Here is a 19,642-nt window from a genome sequence, read left to right as displayed (position 1 = left end):
AATATGGCTAACTTTAACCTTAAAGAAAATAAAAACTACTGAGGGTAGAGGGCTGTACTGTAATCTGGTATGTTTGATGAATGGAGGGTGGATGATCAGCGTACCAATTTGCAGCCCTGTAGCCTCAGTAGTTTTTAAGATCTGAGGGTGGACAGAAAAAGTGCAGACGGACAGAAAAAGCCGGCACAATAGTTTACTTTTACAGAAAACTAAAAATGCATGAAGTAATAATGGACATAGATTTTTTCAGTTTTGTGAACATACTGTATTTTGAAATCTGATGTGTTTTGGATCATAAAGTGAGCTTATCCTTCATAACCATGTGTATGGTTATTGGTAACAGTAATATTTTTGAAAATTTAAGAACTTTTAACTTTAGTTCTTTTCCGTGTTTCCAAGACAACTTATTATATAAATACTTGACTACTCAATGTACTTGACCTTCATTAGTTTTAATAAGCTTGTAAGTTATCCTTCATGATTTTGTTGACCATGAATGTCAAGCTTTAGTGACTATATTTTGTCAGTGGTATCAATATTAATGAACAATATTTAATATCATTATTACATTGTTTTTTCATGTATTCCTCAAAGTAGTTGGTTGTAAAAGATGGTGTGCCTAGACTACTGAGCTAATTTTCTTGCCAGAGGAGAAAAGGAAAGAAAATTCTGTATTAGATATGGAAGGAAAGAGAATATACTCAAGGAGAATAAATTAGAAATGTATGGGAGTGCCATGGTTAATGCAAACCTGCTGATCAACTGGACTGAGTTCACAGGGCAAATATTTAAATTAATTAGTCTTATAAAGAAAATATTATAAATGAATGAAAAATGGAGATCAAAAGATTATGTGAAAGGTGCCGACTGTTGGAATCTTGCTACAAGCTAAAGAACTACATACCTGGAGGGTGTGGGAAACAGCATCTTCAATTGGCACCACTTTATTGGTTTTCTTTTGACATGTAACAGTATAGTACCAATAAAATAACTACTGTATTGTACTGTTTCAGAAAATAGAGAAAAAGTGTAAAACAATAAGAAAAATATGTAAAATTTTCTTTAACATTTGTTGATATAGAATAAAATCAAACGCCTTCACAATGTCAGCACCATCTGGACCCTCAAGCAAGTATCACCCTGCCACCATCATATTTCATTTAGGCCAAGATGCTGCAACCTCAGTGGGGATTGAGGGAATTGCAGTCTTTGCATGACTGATGGGATTATATGAAAAACAGTGTGTTACAAAATACTGTTTGTTTCATTGAAATTCTATTAATCATTTACTGTATGACTGAACCACCTAAGCAAGAAACAGTTGCTGAATATCCCAAATATAGTGAAAATTTGAATCTATGAAACTTACAGAGGTTTACATAAGAGCTTAGGAGAGTTCCCTGTACCAGACAGATGCAGGAACTAGTGTAATGAATTGGAGTCATCACAGGACCTGAAGTAGTGAATACTTCAGCCATGGATTGTGGGAGTCACTGATGTATTAGCAGCTGCTTTTAGAAGAAAAGCAGTCACTGTAACACTAGGGATTCTCAGGCTCAGGGCTGCCAGAAAATTTATTACCATCAGCTGAAAAGATAACTGGAAAATGAAACACAATCAGAAACATGGGACACCAAAGCAGGAACAATCACTTGAAAAGACACAGGCACTGTAGCAGGAACTGCCCCTGGAATGGAATCAGTCACCGCAACTGCAGCAAAAAGTTACTGAAACAGGAGTAATTAAAACTAAGATATCTAAGAGACAGTAACTGTCTGCTGAAGAAACATATAAAAGACAGTAAAGAACAGGAGTGGAAACTTTCACTGGAGTAGAACTGGAGACTATGAGGACCTTTCACCTATGCAACAGCACACTCAGCATTACAGTAAGCAAGAAAACTATCAAAGCTGGCAAAGCAGTATTCCTGAAGCTTCCAATATGATTGCAGGGGCAAGCACTATGCTGGTAGCAACATGGACTCATGTACTGTTGCTGAGACAAGACTGGTCACTATGGGAAAGACGGAAATCAGTGCAGTAGTGGTCACTGGTATCAGAACAGCCAAAAAAAATTCAATGAGAGACTTGCACAATACCACAGGTGTTAGCACTGAAACTGACTGCTGCTAGAGCTAACACTGGAACAAGACAATCACAAAAGCATGAATAGTCACCAAGATGAAGTGAGCCAAGGAAGGAACTGTCAGTGGAACTGGAGCAGGACCATTCAATGAAGAGGTAAAGTTACTGGTACAAAAGCAGTCCTAAAGGCAGTTTACCATCAAATGAATTATTCTCTGCCAACTCAATCATGGCAGTAGGATCAGGCATAGTACTAGTAATTATTGTTGCAGCAGTTGTTGTTACAAAAGTGGTCATCATCTACACACCATTCGCTGAGCACCAAAGTAGAATTGGAGGTGTAACATGAATGACGTGCCTCCATTCATTAATTAATAACTGCAACTACCAGTTAGCAGAAAAGAGCAAAAATGTGTAAAAATACAGAAATTTATTGTTATATATAAAATAAAGATTACAATGACATCTTGATTTTGCATAATTTAATTACTTTCATAAGATAGATAGGTAAAAGAGGTGACTATGTTCCCCAACCAAGTAAGTTCACAACAGAAGTATAATACAGTACATCATAAAATAGTTATATATCTTAACATAGTCACCAATAAAGAGAAAAGATGAAAATAAAACAGAAAATGGGGCCTTAAAAAAAAAGATGTGATGCATGAAGACAACTTGATGGATGGCAGGTTTGTTGAAGCAGTGTAATTTCACAAAACAAAAGCATTCTTGTTTTGTTCTCTAATGAATAATATAATGTCCATAACACATATATAGCAATGGTTATCAAAATTATAAAATTAAAGTTATATTCCAGGTTATAAAAATTAAAAATTATTTTTTACAAGGAAATGATATAATGCAGATGATATTAACATAGAATGAGGGGGGGGGAAGCGCCAGCTTGATGGGTTATGTAATTTCATGATGGGAAATGGGGGGGATGACTGGTCTAGCTGCTTTGCTGTATGCTGCACTTTTACCAATATCGCAATGCTAAAAATTTCCAGCTTTGGAAAACAAATCCACACTTATGTAACTGTAAAAATATATTTGAAAATAAATTTTCTGGGTACTTTTAGAAATCTGTAGATGGTGCTGGCATAATGAGGCGATTCTTTTTGGAGCAAAATATAACAGTCCACATCAACAAAATTAGGCATGTATGTGTGGGGTTGTGATTAAAAACAGTAATGCACATAAATTTAGATAATTTTCAAAAGCTTTCTGTAGAGTTTTATTTTTAACTATATTTATACAGTTACATAACTGTGGATTCATTCACCATTTTAAGATTCAGGCTACTATGAGCATTTATTAATTGTTGGACCCATGCCGACTTACAATTTTGCTCAAGTGCAATAGATGTCCTAGCTTGCTTAGCAGCATTATTCTCATTACAATCTCAACGGATTGCTTACTAAACATGTTGCACAGCATCAATGCACAAGAGCAGAAGAAACACTGAAGACAAAACTTCTTAAGTACATATCACAATGATCTAAGCGATCTAACCAATAGTGCTCCACAAACTGAACACAATACTAAAACTGTGGATAGCTGAAGGGTTTCTAGTGCTCCATCTGGCTAAATTAGAACAAAACAGCCGTGTGTTATTTTTAACACATTTTTTGTTAACAGTGTGTATTATTCTGAGTTAATGTATTTAAACATTAAATCAAGTAGTCACTGCACAAAGCACACACTTTATCATTTTCTATATTATGTTTTAAAGCAAAAGCACAGAAAACAGCATACTAGCTTACAGGTAGTTATTAGCACACTGAGAAACCTAGATGATGTTGATATTCACTTCTCTACCTAAATTTTGCCTTCCTTACTACTGTAATAATAAATAAAAGGCTGAAAACATGACTGATTAATACTAATATGAGACATACAAAAGAGACCCATGGCAAAGTCTGCAATCTGAAAAGCAGTAACCAAAAGTCTCTATACAGTAGTAGGCACTAATGAAATGCAAGGATAGCTGGGCAATACTTGCAAGAGGATCCAGATGATGGTGGCTATTGAGAGGACTCTTCTTGGAGCAAAATAAAATAGTTAGCACAAACAAAATTATGTGATTAAAAAAATAATACAAATCAATTTCAAAATAATATTTCTGTCATGAAGTCTAGTTTTTTGATAGTCTAATTAGCCAAATAAGTATTAAGGTTCACAAAGCACGGCAAGTTTGCTTATTCAGTAGTGCACTCAAATTATTATTACAAAAGCTAATTAGTGTGTTACTGAAAGAAAAATGTTTATCTAGGCACTTTGGTAAAAAAAAAAAAAAAAAAAGTAATTCCATTATTTTCTGGTTGCATCAGAATGGCTAATTGCTCACATAAACAAAGATAATTTGGCCAAAGCTCTCTACAATAAGTAATCATTCACAAGTCCTTCTAAGTTTAGAAACCAACCTGTTGTTGAAATATAGAGAGTGAATTTCAACATGTAAGCCATTCAATCATCATGAAAATAAAAATATAATTTATTAGCTAGTGGACGGACTCTAAGAAGGCAAGGAATATAAATAATCCAATGTACTAACTCTAAAAGCAAATTTAACATTTCTATTAACAAGTACAGTATTCTCCAAAACCTGAGAATTAATATAAGGCAATATCTAGCACCACATAAAAAAAAAATAACTACCACAGATTGTACCATATGTTAAATCAACCAATAATAATTAGCTGCCAACTTAACAAATACTTTGTACATATCAAGAATATTCTACCACAAAATCATGGGAGAACAGCTTTTAATAACGCCTTACACTACTCCGAAATGGACCACCTTCACTGTTCCCCCATCTTCCTCCTCGGTAGACACCTCTGTAAAAAAAGGAAAATGAACACTTCGTGGCTAAAAGAAAAAACATGCTGTATGAAAACAGTATCTCTGAATTCTCATCTATCATTCCTATCTGTCTCTTAAAGTGAACAGAGTACTGTAAAAAAAAAAAAATTAATTCATTGAAAATAAATTGAATACAAATCCATTCATCATGAAATAGCCTCTAACTGTGCAGGAGGCATATAGGTGCACAAGGAATGTGTTCCAAAAAGAAAAGTTCCACCGGCCATGCTCAGCTAACTCTATTACTTGATGTACTTATTGATGCTCATTCTACTGCACACTTTCCGAGTATGGACAAACCACATTCCTTTCTCATCTCCCCTCCAACTTGCTTCATCAAGTGGTACTTCTGGTTGTGGTAAAACCTTTTTGTTTCTTGTGGCTCCAAGGTTCCTTGTGGCCCCTGGTCTCCTCCTGCTGACTAATGAACCATTTACACATGGCTTCATTTTGTCGTTATTCTTCGCCTCATCCTTCCTCTAGAGTGAACTCTGACCGCTGAGTCTGGACTGCAGGCTCCCTTTCTCCTCCCCTGCTCATTCTATGTATTACTTTCTGTGTCTGGACCACTGCCTGTCTGCTTCAGTACCAATTCCTACTGGTTTCTCATTCTCATGTTACCATTCCTCCTATGGAACTCAGCCTTATGCTCCCACCTACACTTTCACCATCTGCTGTGTTGAGGTGGCTTCTGGCAAGTTTTTGAGCCCCATCAAACATCAGTAGACCTCATACACTTTCAGGTCAGGGGTTTCTCAAGAAGAAATTTTGTCACTGCAGTTTTCATTCTCAGTCACTGCTTTCCTAGCTCAGCTTCAGTGAATAAAGTTTTCTGGAAATTGCAGAAATCACTGTCACCATTCCCTGCATCTCTTTGGCCACAGCTCTTTGCTGACAACTGGGTAGGATTCATGGTTTTAAACGACAACCTAACTCATCCCTAGAGACCCTCTTCCTCGAGTTCTCACCTGCCATTCTCTTAACTGTTAAGATTCTTCCTTTGCCTGACTCCAGTCTCCATTTTGGCATTGACTCTTTTAGTGGAATGACCAATGCATTTAAAATTTTATTACTTTGGTAATCGTTACACTGGAGTTCAAGTGGATTTTCAGGTTGGGGCTTGACATTGGTTCTGCTTGCTGTTACTGGCTGACCTTACTTATCTCTGTCAGAGATACCATTTTCCTGGACCCTTCAGGCCTTGGGTTGGTAGCTAGACTCACTCTGACATCTATAATGCTTCCATTTTTTGCTCTTTATGCACTGCATTCCACAGGTGTACAGTTTTTGCCGATGCAACAAGTGTGAGTTCTCTTTGCCTGCCTTTGATGGACAGTCTTTTGTCCTACCCCTCGATTGTTCCCACATGTTCAATGAAACTGGCCATTGGTGAAGAATGTTTCATTTTAATTATAGAAATTTTATCTTGGACTAGTGTGCTGGCATCCTCAAGGTACCTTCCCCTGCTCAGGTCTAGGGGTTGAAAAGGTTATGTCCTGAAATCCTTGACTTTGGTATCAGTTGGTACCTTCTGAAATCTCTACAGCAGCCACCAGACATAGCCATGCTCTCTCTACTGAGGGTTTTTTCCTAATGCTGTTACTTTTAATACTGTGGATTTTCCTCCTTTGCTACTTACCATCACGGTTAAACATGTCCTCACCTTGGCTATGGGGTTACAGCGATCATCTCACTCTTCCTCATATTCCTTCATCAGACATGTGGTACTGAGGGCATTTTTACATAATTTCACAACTTTAGGTCCACTGCGCCAGTAAACATCTTTGGGAGAGCATCTTTTGAATCTCCTTGCCAACCCCCATCTTCTTGCCATTTGATGGACTTTAGCAGCACTGTCTTCTTGGATTCATCTGCTGTGCCCTCCCTCTAAGTGGCAATTCATGCTATTTTATAATGAATGGGTTTATAATAAAATTATGTTTTTTGTGATAAAACAAGTTTTTATACAGGTCTACTAATCATAAACTGTAGTGCCTTCCTAACTAATGCAAACTCTTGGGTGAACATTGGCACAGTAGAATGAGGATCATCAATAAGTACATCAAGTAATCAGGAGCTGGCTGAACATATGCAGTGAAACTGCTCTTTTTGGAACATTTTGCTTTGTGTAACCAGATGCGTCCTGCTCAGTTAAAGGCAGTTTTAAGATGAATGGGTTTGTATAAAACCTGTTTTACTGCATAAGCAGAGTTTTGTGAAAACAGTGTCTTTCGTTTTCACAGAAATGACTTATAAAACTTGTATTGAGTTTTACATTTTTAAAATCCTCTTACATTGCTTTCTGTAATAACTGATGTAATATTAATATTACCCGTATAGTTTAGAAAGGATATTTAATATAAAAACAGTTTTCTTTGGTATGTCAATTCTGGGAGGATGACGGCACTCAGATACAGTTATGCATTCAGTAGAGAAATCTCTCAACACCTAAAATATTTAATGAAATAGATGGCATAGCCACCAGTCAGGAGTACATACTTAGGTGGGAGTCTCAATGATGGGTGGTTGGTATCCTAACCTACATACCCTTTGAACTGATGCTATGGTTCTACATAACATATGCCATTTTCTTGAAGACCAGAAACTAACTAGTGCCACATGGGAAGTATATTATAAAAAATAAAAAAAAGTTATCCTTATGGTATGCACCATGTTTAGCCAGCCTCTCTAAGGAAAGTAATCTTGCCATTAAGTTACTAAGGATTGCAAGTGGGTATCAAGGAAAACAAACTACACCATTCCTACATTTGTGTGTCATAGAGACTAAAATCTACAATTACACCTCAAACCCCAGGAATGTGCATGCAGAATACACATCACCCTTACTTTGTGTTTTGTAATTTTTGCAGAAGTAAAAGAATAAATATAAATCACTGGAGAAACCCCTACAACATCTGTAGCATCTCTGTGAAAAACCATACAAGTGTTTTTTTTATGATGAGATACTCTTGTATACACAATTGAAAAAGAATAAGCAATATACAAGATATACTGTCCTACAGCATACAAAATTCCAAGTAAGAGGTGTAGTGGTGACCACAATTGGCAGATGATATACAGGAGATGCTCAAGATCACACCATGTAAATGGAACAGGGAATTTTCACCACCCAAAATATACAGATCTACTGATAAAAATGGCAAAGATGAGGAGCATGTTCTGGTGGAAGGTTAGGCCTCTGAGGCAGTATATCATATTTTTTACCTTGCCAATATAGTGGATTGAGAAGTTAGTATTGAGAGAATAGTACAAAAGAGTAGCAGCCCTCTCAATGAAGAGAATAGAGACTGCTAGACTACTAGCAAATACAAGTACAGTATTCCCTTACCAAATGGAGGAGAAAATTCCATGATGCATGTAAAACAACTGTATAGTAATTCTCTCCACAGCAGAACCACAGATTTTTATAAAACCATTTTTTCTTAGAAACTGATCAATCATATTATGCCCTCATTGTGATTCATGATGTTTCCAAAACTCAAAGCTGCTTCTTGACAGGAGAACAAGAGTACTGACTGCCTGAGTCTTTGATACAAAAAAAGTAAAAAAAAAAAAAAAAAAAGAATATAGTGTAAAAAAGAAATAAATAAAAGGAAATACTGTATGCTGAAGACATGTTTGAACCATCACTGGATGGTATGTTGACTCCACGACTTTCATATTTCTTACTGCTAACTCCTTAATCTCCACCTCTTCTTCCAGTCGTGCTCAATCCTATTCTGGTTACTTTCCCTGCCATGAGGATCACTTCTGTTGCTGTGAAAGTTTCCAAGGCACTTCACATTTAAATGTTATTGTTTTCTTTGAGGGACTCTGAAGGATTATATGCTTAGTCCATGTTACTGTTGTCTGAGGCTGAGCTTTCATCAAGCTCGTGACCACTGCCAATCAAGATTTCAATTTCAGGGAGCCAGGACCATGATCGCCAGGCATCCTGAGTACAGTACTTTTCACTTGACAATGTTTGTTTTTCTTCTGATGACTGCTCTGGTAATGCAACCATTTCTGATTGGCAACAAAACCTGCTCTTCAGTGACACTTTCTTGCTGTAATGTCTGCTCCAACAATCAAGCTTGAACACCCAGGGATCCACACCTTTTTCACTGGTGACCATTTTTGCTAGTGTAGCCAACTTGGAAAGTATGGAAAGTCATTTGCTATAGTGACTTTCCATACTGCAGTATCCAATCCTTACAATCATGATAAGCCTCCATAGGTGGTTTGCCTTACATATTTTGGTTTGATAATGCCAAGATTTTGTTCCTATGCCCCAACATGTTACTGGGTTACTTTCTAACAATACATTCCATATAACATCCACATTACTATAATGAGAAAGCACATGAAGTTTTCCACGCACTCTCATACTCCATGTTATCTAGCAAATTAATAAAGCGCCAAAATTGTCCAGAGGGCCTTTAAATTAAAAATTAAAGAACTATTTCAATGAATAAATATCTTCTTGCCATAACTTTCAAAATTTCAGTCGAATATCTTAACCTTTAGTGTGATACCTCCTAAAGCTAACAATGGCCTTAAGCAAACCAAAACCAAAAGCTTTCATGGCTTCCTAGGCAAGGGGTTTAAATGGCTGTTTTTCCTGTCAGTTTAGTTGGCTCTGGGCCAGTAGAAGTCATACAGTATATGAAATTTAATGTCTACTCTCATATCATTCACATCTTGTTCACTTCCCTTGATTGCTACCGATAATTTTACAATTTTCCTACCCAATTTTTATCAGTTGTTCCATTAATTCTAAATATTTCTACTTAATAATTTTATTTTCCTTGGCATATCAATAAATGTACATCTCTTCACAGTCCACAATAGTTACCTAACATGTTGCTTTCATTTACTTTAGTGATACATGCTAATCATGTGCCATTATCAATTATTTTATGTTTTATTATTATATATCAATAAATCGCAACATGATATTATATGGCAGTAATTATTTTGCTGTGTATGTCTGTCTCACAGTGCTCCTGGACAATTCCTGCTCGTTGCATCGGCTGTAGAAAATACTGCTTGACTTAGTATGCAATTGTTATTCCTAATTAGGAGGATGCCTGCCTACAGATGTACCTTCCTTTTTTGACATCATAGTTACTGGTTCCCAGATCAGTGCACAGTCCCCTCCTCTTTGATGGGTCTCCAGTTCACTCTGGGGCTCCCATTTATTTGCTTCTCTCTTCTTCATGACAACCGTGCTCACTCTTTCCATCACTCTGTGCACACAGAATGGGATGCCAACTCCCTGTAAGGGCCTGCCTGCTCCATTGTCTTCTCACCTGATGGAACCCATATTTCTGCTATCCTTTTCTGCTATCCTGTCTCCATTGTGCATGCTCCATATCTCCTTTGCTTGGGTTAGCTATATGGCTCCTCCCAGTCAAGGTGGCCCCTCACATTTTCACTTTTCTTTCGCACTCTGTTGACCAGACGAACTGCCCATTTCCATGTGCATCACTGCCGGGACACTCTACTCCTCCTTGGCCATGGGCCAGCCAATAAATTTGTAAATGTCACCTGGTGATGAAAGAGGTGCTCTCCTCAATAATGAGTTGTTATAATTATAGAGGAAAACTTAAGGGGTTGGAGGAACCAGAGCAACTCCTACTGGCTGGGTTAGCATCTAGACATATGCCTATCATTTGGAACAACTTCTCTAGCAATGAATGATGTCCAATCAGGGACAGTTACAGCTTGGATGGATGATGTGGTCATTGTGGACTGACTGACATTTGTCTCATGATCCTGTTACTTATGGCTGAACTTTCCAAGAAAGGCCATGTAGGGGTAACAGAAAACATTGACCAAAAAGGCATACTGGGAGTGTCTGGTACAGCAGGCAAGGCAAGAACTCTGTCAAAGTAGGCATAGCAACAGCCAGCACTAAAGGCAGACCAGGCACAACAGGAGAAGCAGGAACTTCTGGTGCTGCCAGTGTAGTGGGAACAGAGACAGCAGATAAAGTAGCAGCAACATTAAGCAGAGAAAACTTAGCAGGACCAGCAGATACAGAAGACATAGCAAGAAACATCAGCCATGCGGCTGGTCACAGGATATACATAATTGAGGTAATGAATTAGCAAAGATGATTATGAATTGCTTCTGACAAGGAGGAAAAATTGCTTTCCTGTACCTGTGAAGAAACTATATGACACTGGAATAACCATAGCTGAAAAAAGAAGGGGACTGGCAATAAGAATGTGGAACAGGAATGGCAACCGCTAGGCAGGAAGGTGCTGGAGTGGCCAGAGTCAAATGAGCAGTCTGGCCATCTGGCAGAGTAGGCATAGTGTGGGGCTAATGCACATCACTATAAGACTGCTGCATCTTAACCTAATTAAGCATAAGGAAGATCCAGAGACTGACCACGGCCCAGAAGACCTGAACATTGAAGATGCACAAAAAAAATCAATAGGCTGCTTGCCTTGTAAGATCTTCTCTCGTAGCATGACCATTGGATGGGTGACCACTCATAGTGAGTCTTACAAGTGAGGAGTGAGAAGATCTGATCAGGTAGAGGCAGAGGTCTACTGTCAGCAAGGACATGAAGACATGACAGCCACACCATGAAAAACCTTGGAGAGTTTGCTGCAGCATACTTACAGTACACAGTCACACATAAAATAAAATCACAGCACAAACACAACAAACAAATAAGGTTGCAACACAAATGGCACAGAAGAACAAAGTGCACTACATAATATGTGATGAAACAAGAAAATCAGACTGTTGAAATGACAAAATAATTACATAACCAATTACAGGAAACAAAATGAAGTGCTATTTTCCAATAGATAACAATTCATAATACATTATGAATATTCAGAATACAAATAACTACCAAGCAAGAAGGGGAGGAAAACACCCTGCAGCAGCACTTCACACAACAAATTAGAGGGAACTTGAAGGTAGTTACAGGTAAATATTACAACCTTCAAAAAGATAGGAAGAATTTATATTTTGACAATTTATTTTCTGTCTTGCACTTACTAATAAGAAAAAAAATGCTGGAACAGATTAGCATTAACATATAAAGTGCAATTCAAAAATAGGAAAAATCTGGTTGAGGGTGGGAGGATGTATGAGATGAGACATAAATAGCCGGCTCAATTTCTCCTAAAATGAAGGTGAAGCCTTCACATTAATTCCAAGCTTAAGCCATGCAACATAAAATGGGTGCGATGGGTTTAGCAGAGGCCAAGAAAGAAAAAGATCTATGGAAGCCTCTATTATAGCTAGAGGCTGTAATAGGAGCAAATACAACTTTAAGGAAATGCCAAGGGCCTAGGAGGGTCACAGATATCTCTAGCAACTTAAAAAGTAAAGTGCAATAAAATTCAAGAAAACAAATGCCTTGTGACTGCCTGAAATGCTTAGTACAAGAAGTTAACACTGAAGATGAAGAAAACTAGGAAGGTTACTAATACAAAAATCTAAAGATAGATCGATATGGAGAAATATTAACCTACTGTCAACATTACAATCTGAGAAATAATTTTCTTTGGCTCTGTATGTAAATTAGTATTTCATACAGATGCAACAGTCAGTGCAAAAATAAAGTTGGATGTTCTTGCAAAATGTAGAAACACCAGATATTAAGAACAATCTCAAGCCACATGGCTTCCTTCTATAATTCAGTTCCAGAGGGAATCCATCATTCATCACCAAGGTGGATTTTGGCTACTTTTGTTGGGGTCCCTTTTCAATAGCTACCACCACCAATTTAAGTTCTATGGCACAGTGGTCAAGAGATTTCTCTCCAGAATACATATCTGGCTCTTAACTGCTTTATCCTAAAAGACTGACTGACCTTGTGGAAAAAAAGTGTAAATTTTCTCAGGTGTAGCAGATTGCATTATATCTCACTTGTGTTACAGTTCTTCCTGTTAACTACAGTACATCCCTGAATGAAAAACAGCTATAAAAATTTACCTAATGGTACAGAAGGAATTTTCTTGATAATCATAATTCCATAACCTTACTAAAAATATGCTTCTGAGCAAATTCCATAAACATGTGTTGCAACAGGTTTCATGATTTTTACCCCTTAACCTACAAAAACTGGTTCTTCAAAAGGTTTTAGTTACAATGTCAAAAAATATACATAATACTAACAGACTGCTGTTGTAAATTTATGGTTATAGGATGAGAACTATTCTCTACACTGTTATTTGACAGTGAATTTCTGCCAAAGTAACTTTGTATTTCATCCTTTTTCTGCTATTATAATGCTGTCTACCATAAAGGTAAAAACTATTCAATATGTAATGTGTAACAATGTACAATAGGTATTTCAAGTCATTGAAGTGTCTCAACCAGTCAATAACACTTTGTAGACTTTAAACAATAATTAAAGTTAAACAATAATTAAAGTTAAAATTTATGTTAGATCATGCATAATGACATGCAGGATAAGCATTATTTTGCAGTTATTACCATAAAACGGATGCTTGTTTGAATCATGCTTATAATGTATGTGGTGTCCCGCAAGGTATTTGACTCATTACGGCATTCCATTATGTAATGCTCACCAAAGATGTTCACCACTGTAACTGCATTTACCTCACAGAAGTTTTATTTCCAAACTTCTTCACGACACTTGTGATATTACTTTGTTTTGAAACTAAAGTGATTCTGTCCAAACAGAAGCAAAATGACCTACTAAACATAAATCACTTAAAGCAGCTTCTACATTCCCCCTCATCATGTTAGTGTGATGAAATGATACTATACCTTCGCTCCAAGAAGTATCCCCCAAAACCTGCATTAAGAATTGAAACAAATTAAATAAATGAAAAAAAAAAAAAGAATTAAAAGTAAAATTAAAGAAATATGAAAAGGAAACCATCACCATCTAGGAATGAGTGGGGTAACTAAGAAAATTATTCATTATTTAATATAATCAGTTCAGTAATACTATTAAAAGGTAGTTGATTATAAACACTAAGTATTAAAAAGAAACAAACGTTAGTCTTTAATTTAAAGAATATTCGTAGAAACATGTAATGAACATAGGAAACTATTATTTCTTGGTATTGTTTGCCTCATACAAACCCATTAACCATAAACATGTATCCTATTTGCCACAATTGTTTCCTAGGGTTACCCACCTTGTCTGTCAGACAGAGTAAGGTGGTCTATGCAAGCACGAACCACCTGTTTCCACCTGGTCCCAACCACTATACTCCTTTTTTGTTAATCTATAGTTCTGTTAACAGCTCCTTTCACAGTTCTCTAGATGTTTACTTTGCAGAGGAATGCTACACTAGCATTCATAACTACAGTACAGTAATTCATTTCTCATTTTCCCACTACTTTTATTTCAGCCCTTATTCACTATACAGCACCCAGCAAGTGATTAAACAGTGACTGCTGCATTCAGTAGACCCCTTCCATTCACTTGGAGTGTCTCCTGCATCACTGGCTATGTGAGGTGCAATTAATGTCAGTAATCAACCTTTGACTACCCTGAGAATGTACTTCTTTTAGTGTCTGCTTTTATGATTACCTTTGCATTTACTTTAATTTGCCGAAGGTTTTATCCTTCATTTTTTGACACAGAATTTTGGTCTGTATTAATTGTATTTTTGGGCTTTATGACACAACCCACAATTGTGCCTAATTTTTACTCATTAATTCTTTCATATAATGAGATTATTTAATCCATTAATACTCACTTTTTCAATAAAACAGCGACTTGTTTTATTTCTGTATGCCTTATGTCATAACAGCTTTTTTGCCTGTTGTTGAGATCTGCTAGTGCTGTGATCTAATGTTTATTTTTAATTTAACTTGAGTAAATTTGCTATGGCATTACTGTCCCTCAGCATACTTGTCAAAGTCCTCCAGGTAATGCCTATCACACCTTTTTGTCATCCTTTGATGAAGACCCTCACCTTCTCTGTGGCAGTTGTGGCCAGGTTTGTATGTCACTTCTCACCATAAGACATGCCACAAGTGGTTGCCTGACCAGAGATTATGTTTATTCAGAGAAGAAATTACAAAGGGAGATGATCAGGAGTACTACTACTGATGTGTCCACTCTTCTGCCTTGGAGTCTTTGGTCTCTAGGTAGACAACTAATTGGTCTTCATCTCTAGTCACAGTGACAGAGAGCCAGTCCTCAATAATTTATCACCCCAGTCCTCACTCTTCCTGCTCTTTTATGCTGAGCCCACAAAAATGATATTTTAATGATAAAATAAAGTTTGTTCATACTTACCTGGCAGATATATATATAGCTGTATTCTCTGTTAGTCCGACAGAATTTCAAAACTTACGACACACACAGTGGGAGATCAGGTGGTTAGTACCCATTCCCGCGCTGGGAGGCGGGTATCAGGAACCATTCCCATTTTCTATTCAGATTTTCTAGTGCCACTGTCTCCTGAGGGGAGGTGGGCGGGCACTATGAATATATATATCTGCCAGGTAAGTATGAACAAACTTTATTTTATCATTAAAATATCATTTTGTTCATGAAACTTACCTGTCAGATATATATATAGCTGAATACCACCATTGGAGGTGGGTACAGACAGAATAGGATTTGGAAAAACACACTACAAGTAGGTGAAAGATATTTTGGTTCCTTACCTGTTAGCATAGCTGACTTCGTGATTACTGTCACCCAAGTCCGCTTCTGCTTAACTAGAGTCTCCAGCAAGGGTGTGACCTGTATAGCTGGTGAGTTCTAGATGATCTGTCAACGGGGGCGTGACCACAATGTGACAAGACCATATTGACCATACAATGAGGGCAAACGAAGCAAAAACCAACCACCTGACCAAGCCTAACTAAGTTAGGATAACGCAACTAAAGCTAACGATTGGGAAGTCCGCCACAGGCAGTCGACCCAACAACCATAAAAACACTATCCAACCATTTTCTATAGGATAGGATGAGTGTCATCCCCTGCCCCCAGGAAAGTATCTGCGAAACGTATGGTCCTAGCGAGAAGCAGTTCTCATATGTCGTCTTCACATCTCTCAGGTAGTGTGAAGCGAACACAGAGTTGTTCCGCAAAAATGTGGCACCCAGAATGTTACTGAGTGACATATTTTTCTGAAAAGCCACTGAAGTCGCAACCGCCCTCACCTCGTGAGCATTGACTTTCAAAGTTTAAAATCAGAGTCTTGACAGCATGAATGGGCTTCTTTAATCGTGATCTCTCAGAAAGAAAGCCAGAGCATTCTTTGACATAGGTAAGTCCGGTCTCTTTACGGAACACCATAAACTATCTGAGGGACCTCGACTTTCCTTCGTCTTGTCTAAGTAGACTTTGAGAGCCCTAACAGGGCAAAGGACTCTCTCTGGCTCTTGAATAAGGATTTCAGCCATACCCTTGATTTCGAAGCTCTTGGGCCAAGGGTTAGACGGGCTTTCATTTTTCGCTAAAAAGGAAGGGCTTAAAGAACAAACCGCGTTATGCCCTTTAAAGCCTATATGCCTACTAAAGGCTTGCAGTTCACTAACCCTCTTTGCCGTTGCTAGAGCGGTTAGAAAAATAGTCTTCCTAGTAATGTTCCTCAATGACGCAGAAACGAAGAGGCTCAAACGAACTGGACATTAGGAACCAAGCACAACATCCAAATTCCAAGAAGGAGTCCTTAATCGAGGCACCTTCGAGGTTTCAAGGATCTGAAGAGATCGTGAAGGTCTCTGTTGTTAGACAGATCCAAGTCTCTATGCCTAAAAACAGATGATAGCATACTTCTATACCCTTGATAGTCGAGACTGCAAGTTTCACATCACTCCTCAGAAATAAGAGGAAGTCTGCTATCTGGCTCACAGAGGTCGTGGTGGAGGAAATGCCCTTCTTTCTACACCATCTCCTAAAGACGGTCCACTTCGATTGGTACAAATTGCTGGAAGAGAGTCTTCTCGCTCTGGCAATAGCTTTCGCCACTGGTCTAGAAAAACCTCTCGCTCTGGCCAGCTTCTCGATAGTCTGAATGCAGTCAGACACAGAGCGGGAGGTTTTTGTGGTACCTCTCGAAGTGGGGTTGTCTGAGTAGATCGACTCTCATGGGCAGAGATCTCGGAAAGTCTACTAGGAAGGACATGACCTCTGTGAACCATTCCTCGAAGGCCAAAATGGGGTGATCAACGTCATCCTCGTCCCTTCCGACGACGCAAACTTTCTGATGACTTCTCCGATGATTTTGTAATGGAGGAAAGGCATACACGTCTATCCCCGACCAATCCCAAAGAAGAGCGTCCACTGAGAGAGCTCCTGGGTCGAGAACAGGGGAGCAGTAAAGAGGAAGTCTCTTCGTCTTGGAGGTTGCGAAGAGATCTACCAAGGGACGTCCCCAAAGCTTCCACAGTCCTTGACACACCTCTTGGTGTAGGATCCATTCGGTCGGGAGCAGTTGTCGCTGCCGACTTAGAAGATCCGCACGGACGTTCTCTACGCCTGCAACAAACCTCGTGAGGATCGTAATATTTCGGGCCTGTGCCCACAGAAGAATGTCCTTTGCTAAGGCGAACAGGGACCGAGAGTGAGTTCCCCCTGTTTCTTGAGGTATGAAAGGGCCGTGGTGTTGTCCGAGTTGATCTGGACAACTCGGTTCGAGACTCGCTCCTCGAGAAAAAAGAAGGGCCAACTGAATCGCCCCCAATTCTTTGAGGTTTATGTGCCAGGACACCTGTTCCCCTCTCCAGGTGCCCGACACTTCTTCCCTCCCCAGTGTTGCTCCCACACCCGAAATGGACGCGTGGAAAACAACACTAGGTCGGGGTTCTGAAGTTGAAGAGAAAGGCCTTCTGCCAACTTCGATGGATCGAGCCACCACCGAAGGTGATTCTTTACCTTTGGCGAGATACTCAGAGAAGCTTCCAGATTCTCCTTGTCGTGCCAGTTCTCTGCAAGGAAGAATTGAAGCGGTCTGAGGTGCAGTCTCCCCAGGGAAACAAACTTCTCCAGTGATGAAATGGTCCCCAGCAGACTCATCCATTCCTCACCGAGCATGTTTCTTTCCTCAGGAAGGCTGAAACTTTTTCTAAACACTGAAGTTGTCTTTCTTGAGACGGAAATGCTCGAAAAGCCACTGAATCCATCTGAATCCCCAGATAAACGATGGACTGAGTCGGGGTCAGATGGGACTTTTCGAAATTCACCAGAAGTCCCAGGGACTTCAAAGGTCAAAGTCGTGTGGAGATCCTCCAGACACCTTGTCATTGACGAGGCTCGAATGAGCCAATCGTCCAAATAAAGGGAGATTCTTATTCCTCCAAGGCGAAGCCATCTCGCAACATTCCTCATCAAGATCGTGAAAACCATAGGAGCTGTGCTGAGCCCAAGCAAAGGGCCTGAACTGGAATACCTGTCCCCGCAGGACAAATCTCAGGTATTTCCTCGATAGAGGATGTATAGGGACGTGAAAATAGGCGTCCTGGAGATCGAGAGAAACCATCCAGTCGCCTGGTCTTAGGCTCCCATGACCGACTGGGACGTCTCCATTACGAACTTTTCCTTCAGAACGAAATGGTTCAACTTGCTGACGTCCAGAACTGGTCTCCAACCCCCTGACTGCTTCGGAACCAGAAACAGCCTGTTGTAAAAGCCCGGGGATTGTAAATCCGAGACTTGCTCCACAGCTCTCTTCTCGAGCATTTGATCGAGCAGGTTGAAGAGAATTTGCTGTTTCTCCTGATGATAGGATGGCGACAGATCTATGGGAATCGTACTCAATGGAGGCAATACGAGGAATGGGATCTTGTATCCCTTTTCGATGACTTGGAGGGACCAGCTGTCCGTCCCTCTCTCTCTCCAGGCTTTTGCAAAAGAAAGGAGCCTGGCTCCTACCGGTGTCTGAAGGTCTACGGAGTCATTTCTTGCCCCTGGTCTTAGAAGGGGCTCTACCTCTTGAGGGACCTCTGCCTCGAAAGGACGATCCAGAGGAGGGTCTTCCACGAAAGGGCTTCTGAATCTTGGAAGTCTGCCCAAGGGAAGAAGTCGAAGGGGCTGCAGGACGTCTAGAAGACTGGGCCAGGAGGTCCTGAGTAGCCTTCTCTTGCAATGTGGAGGCCATATCCTTGACTAAGGGTTGGGAAAAGATGGCTAGAAAGCGGAGCGAACAACAATTCTGCCTTCTGAGTAGGAGAGACCGACTTCGCCGTGAAGTTGCAGTAAATGGCTCTCTTCTTTAAAAGCCCCGCACAGAAATGGGCAGCCAGTTCTTCGGAGCCATCCCTAACCGCCTTGTCCATACAGGATAGGACACTAAACAAATCTCCCAGGCTAATGGAGTCAGGGCTACGAGCCTGCAAGTCCAAGACTCCTAGGCACCAGTCCAAAAAGTTAAAAACTTCTAAAGACCTGAAAAGGCCTTTCAGATGGTGATCAATCTCAGATAAAGACCAGGACACCTTTGCTGAAGAAAGGAGAGACCTTCTGGGAGCGTCCACAAGGCTGGCAAAATCCCCTTGGGAAGAGGAAGGAACTCTCCAACCAACCTCCTCTCCTGTCTCGTACCAAATTCCTGCTTTTCCACTCAATCTTGATGGAGGTAGGGCGAAAGAAGTCTTGCACTGAGCCTTCCTGGAGTCCATCCACTCTTGAACCTTGCTAAAGGCCCTCTTCGTAGAGAGAGACGTAGCCATCTTCACAAAACCAGAAGACTTTTGTGACTTAGACGAGGTTAGCTGCGAGG

General features: G+C 39.5%; 1 protein-coding gene across 6 annotated transcripts in view; it reads right to left on the bottom strand.

Annotated features, from left to right (window-relative positions):
• Nucleotides 1–928: 928 nt before the first annotated feature.
• Nucleotides 929–19,642, bottom strand: part of frtz (WD repeat-containing and planar cell polarity effector protein fritz) — a 111,035-nt gene continuing 92,321 nt past the window's right edge. For 4 of the 6 annotated variants that reach the window (XM_067113722.1, XM_067113721.1, XM_067113720.1 and 1 more), the window contains exons 11-12: nucleotides 13,719–13,746; nucleotides 929–4,927 (exon numbers count right to left, since the gene is read on the bottom strand). In XM_067113722.1, coding sequence (XP_066969823.1) covers nucleotides 4,855–4,927; nucleotides 13,719–13,746 — 101 coding nt within the window. In that variant the 3' untranslated portion in view covers nucleotides 929–4,854. The remainder of the gene's footprint in view (nucleotides 4,928–13,718; nucleotides 13,747–19,642) is intronic. The other 2 variants (XM_067113725.1, XM_067113724.1) reach the window with 2 other exon arrangements.

The sequence above is a fragment of the Macrobrachium rosenbergii genome, chromosome 12 (assembly GCF_040412425.1).
Source record: "Macrobrachium rosenbergii isolate ZJJX-2024 chromosome 12, ASM4041242v1, whole genome shotgun sequence".
In the NCBI taxonomy this organism is placed as follows: Eukaryota; Metazoa; Arthropoda; class Malacostraca; order Decapoda; family Palaemonidae; genus Macrobrachium; species Macrobrachium rosenbergii.
Note: the sequence above shows the minus strand (reverse complement) of the source record. Positions and strands in the feature narration are given on the sequence as shown.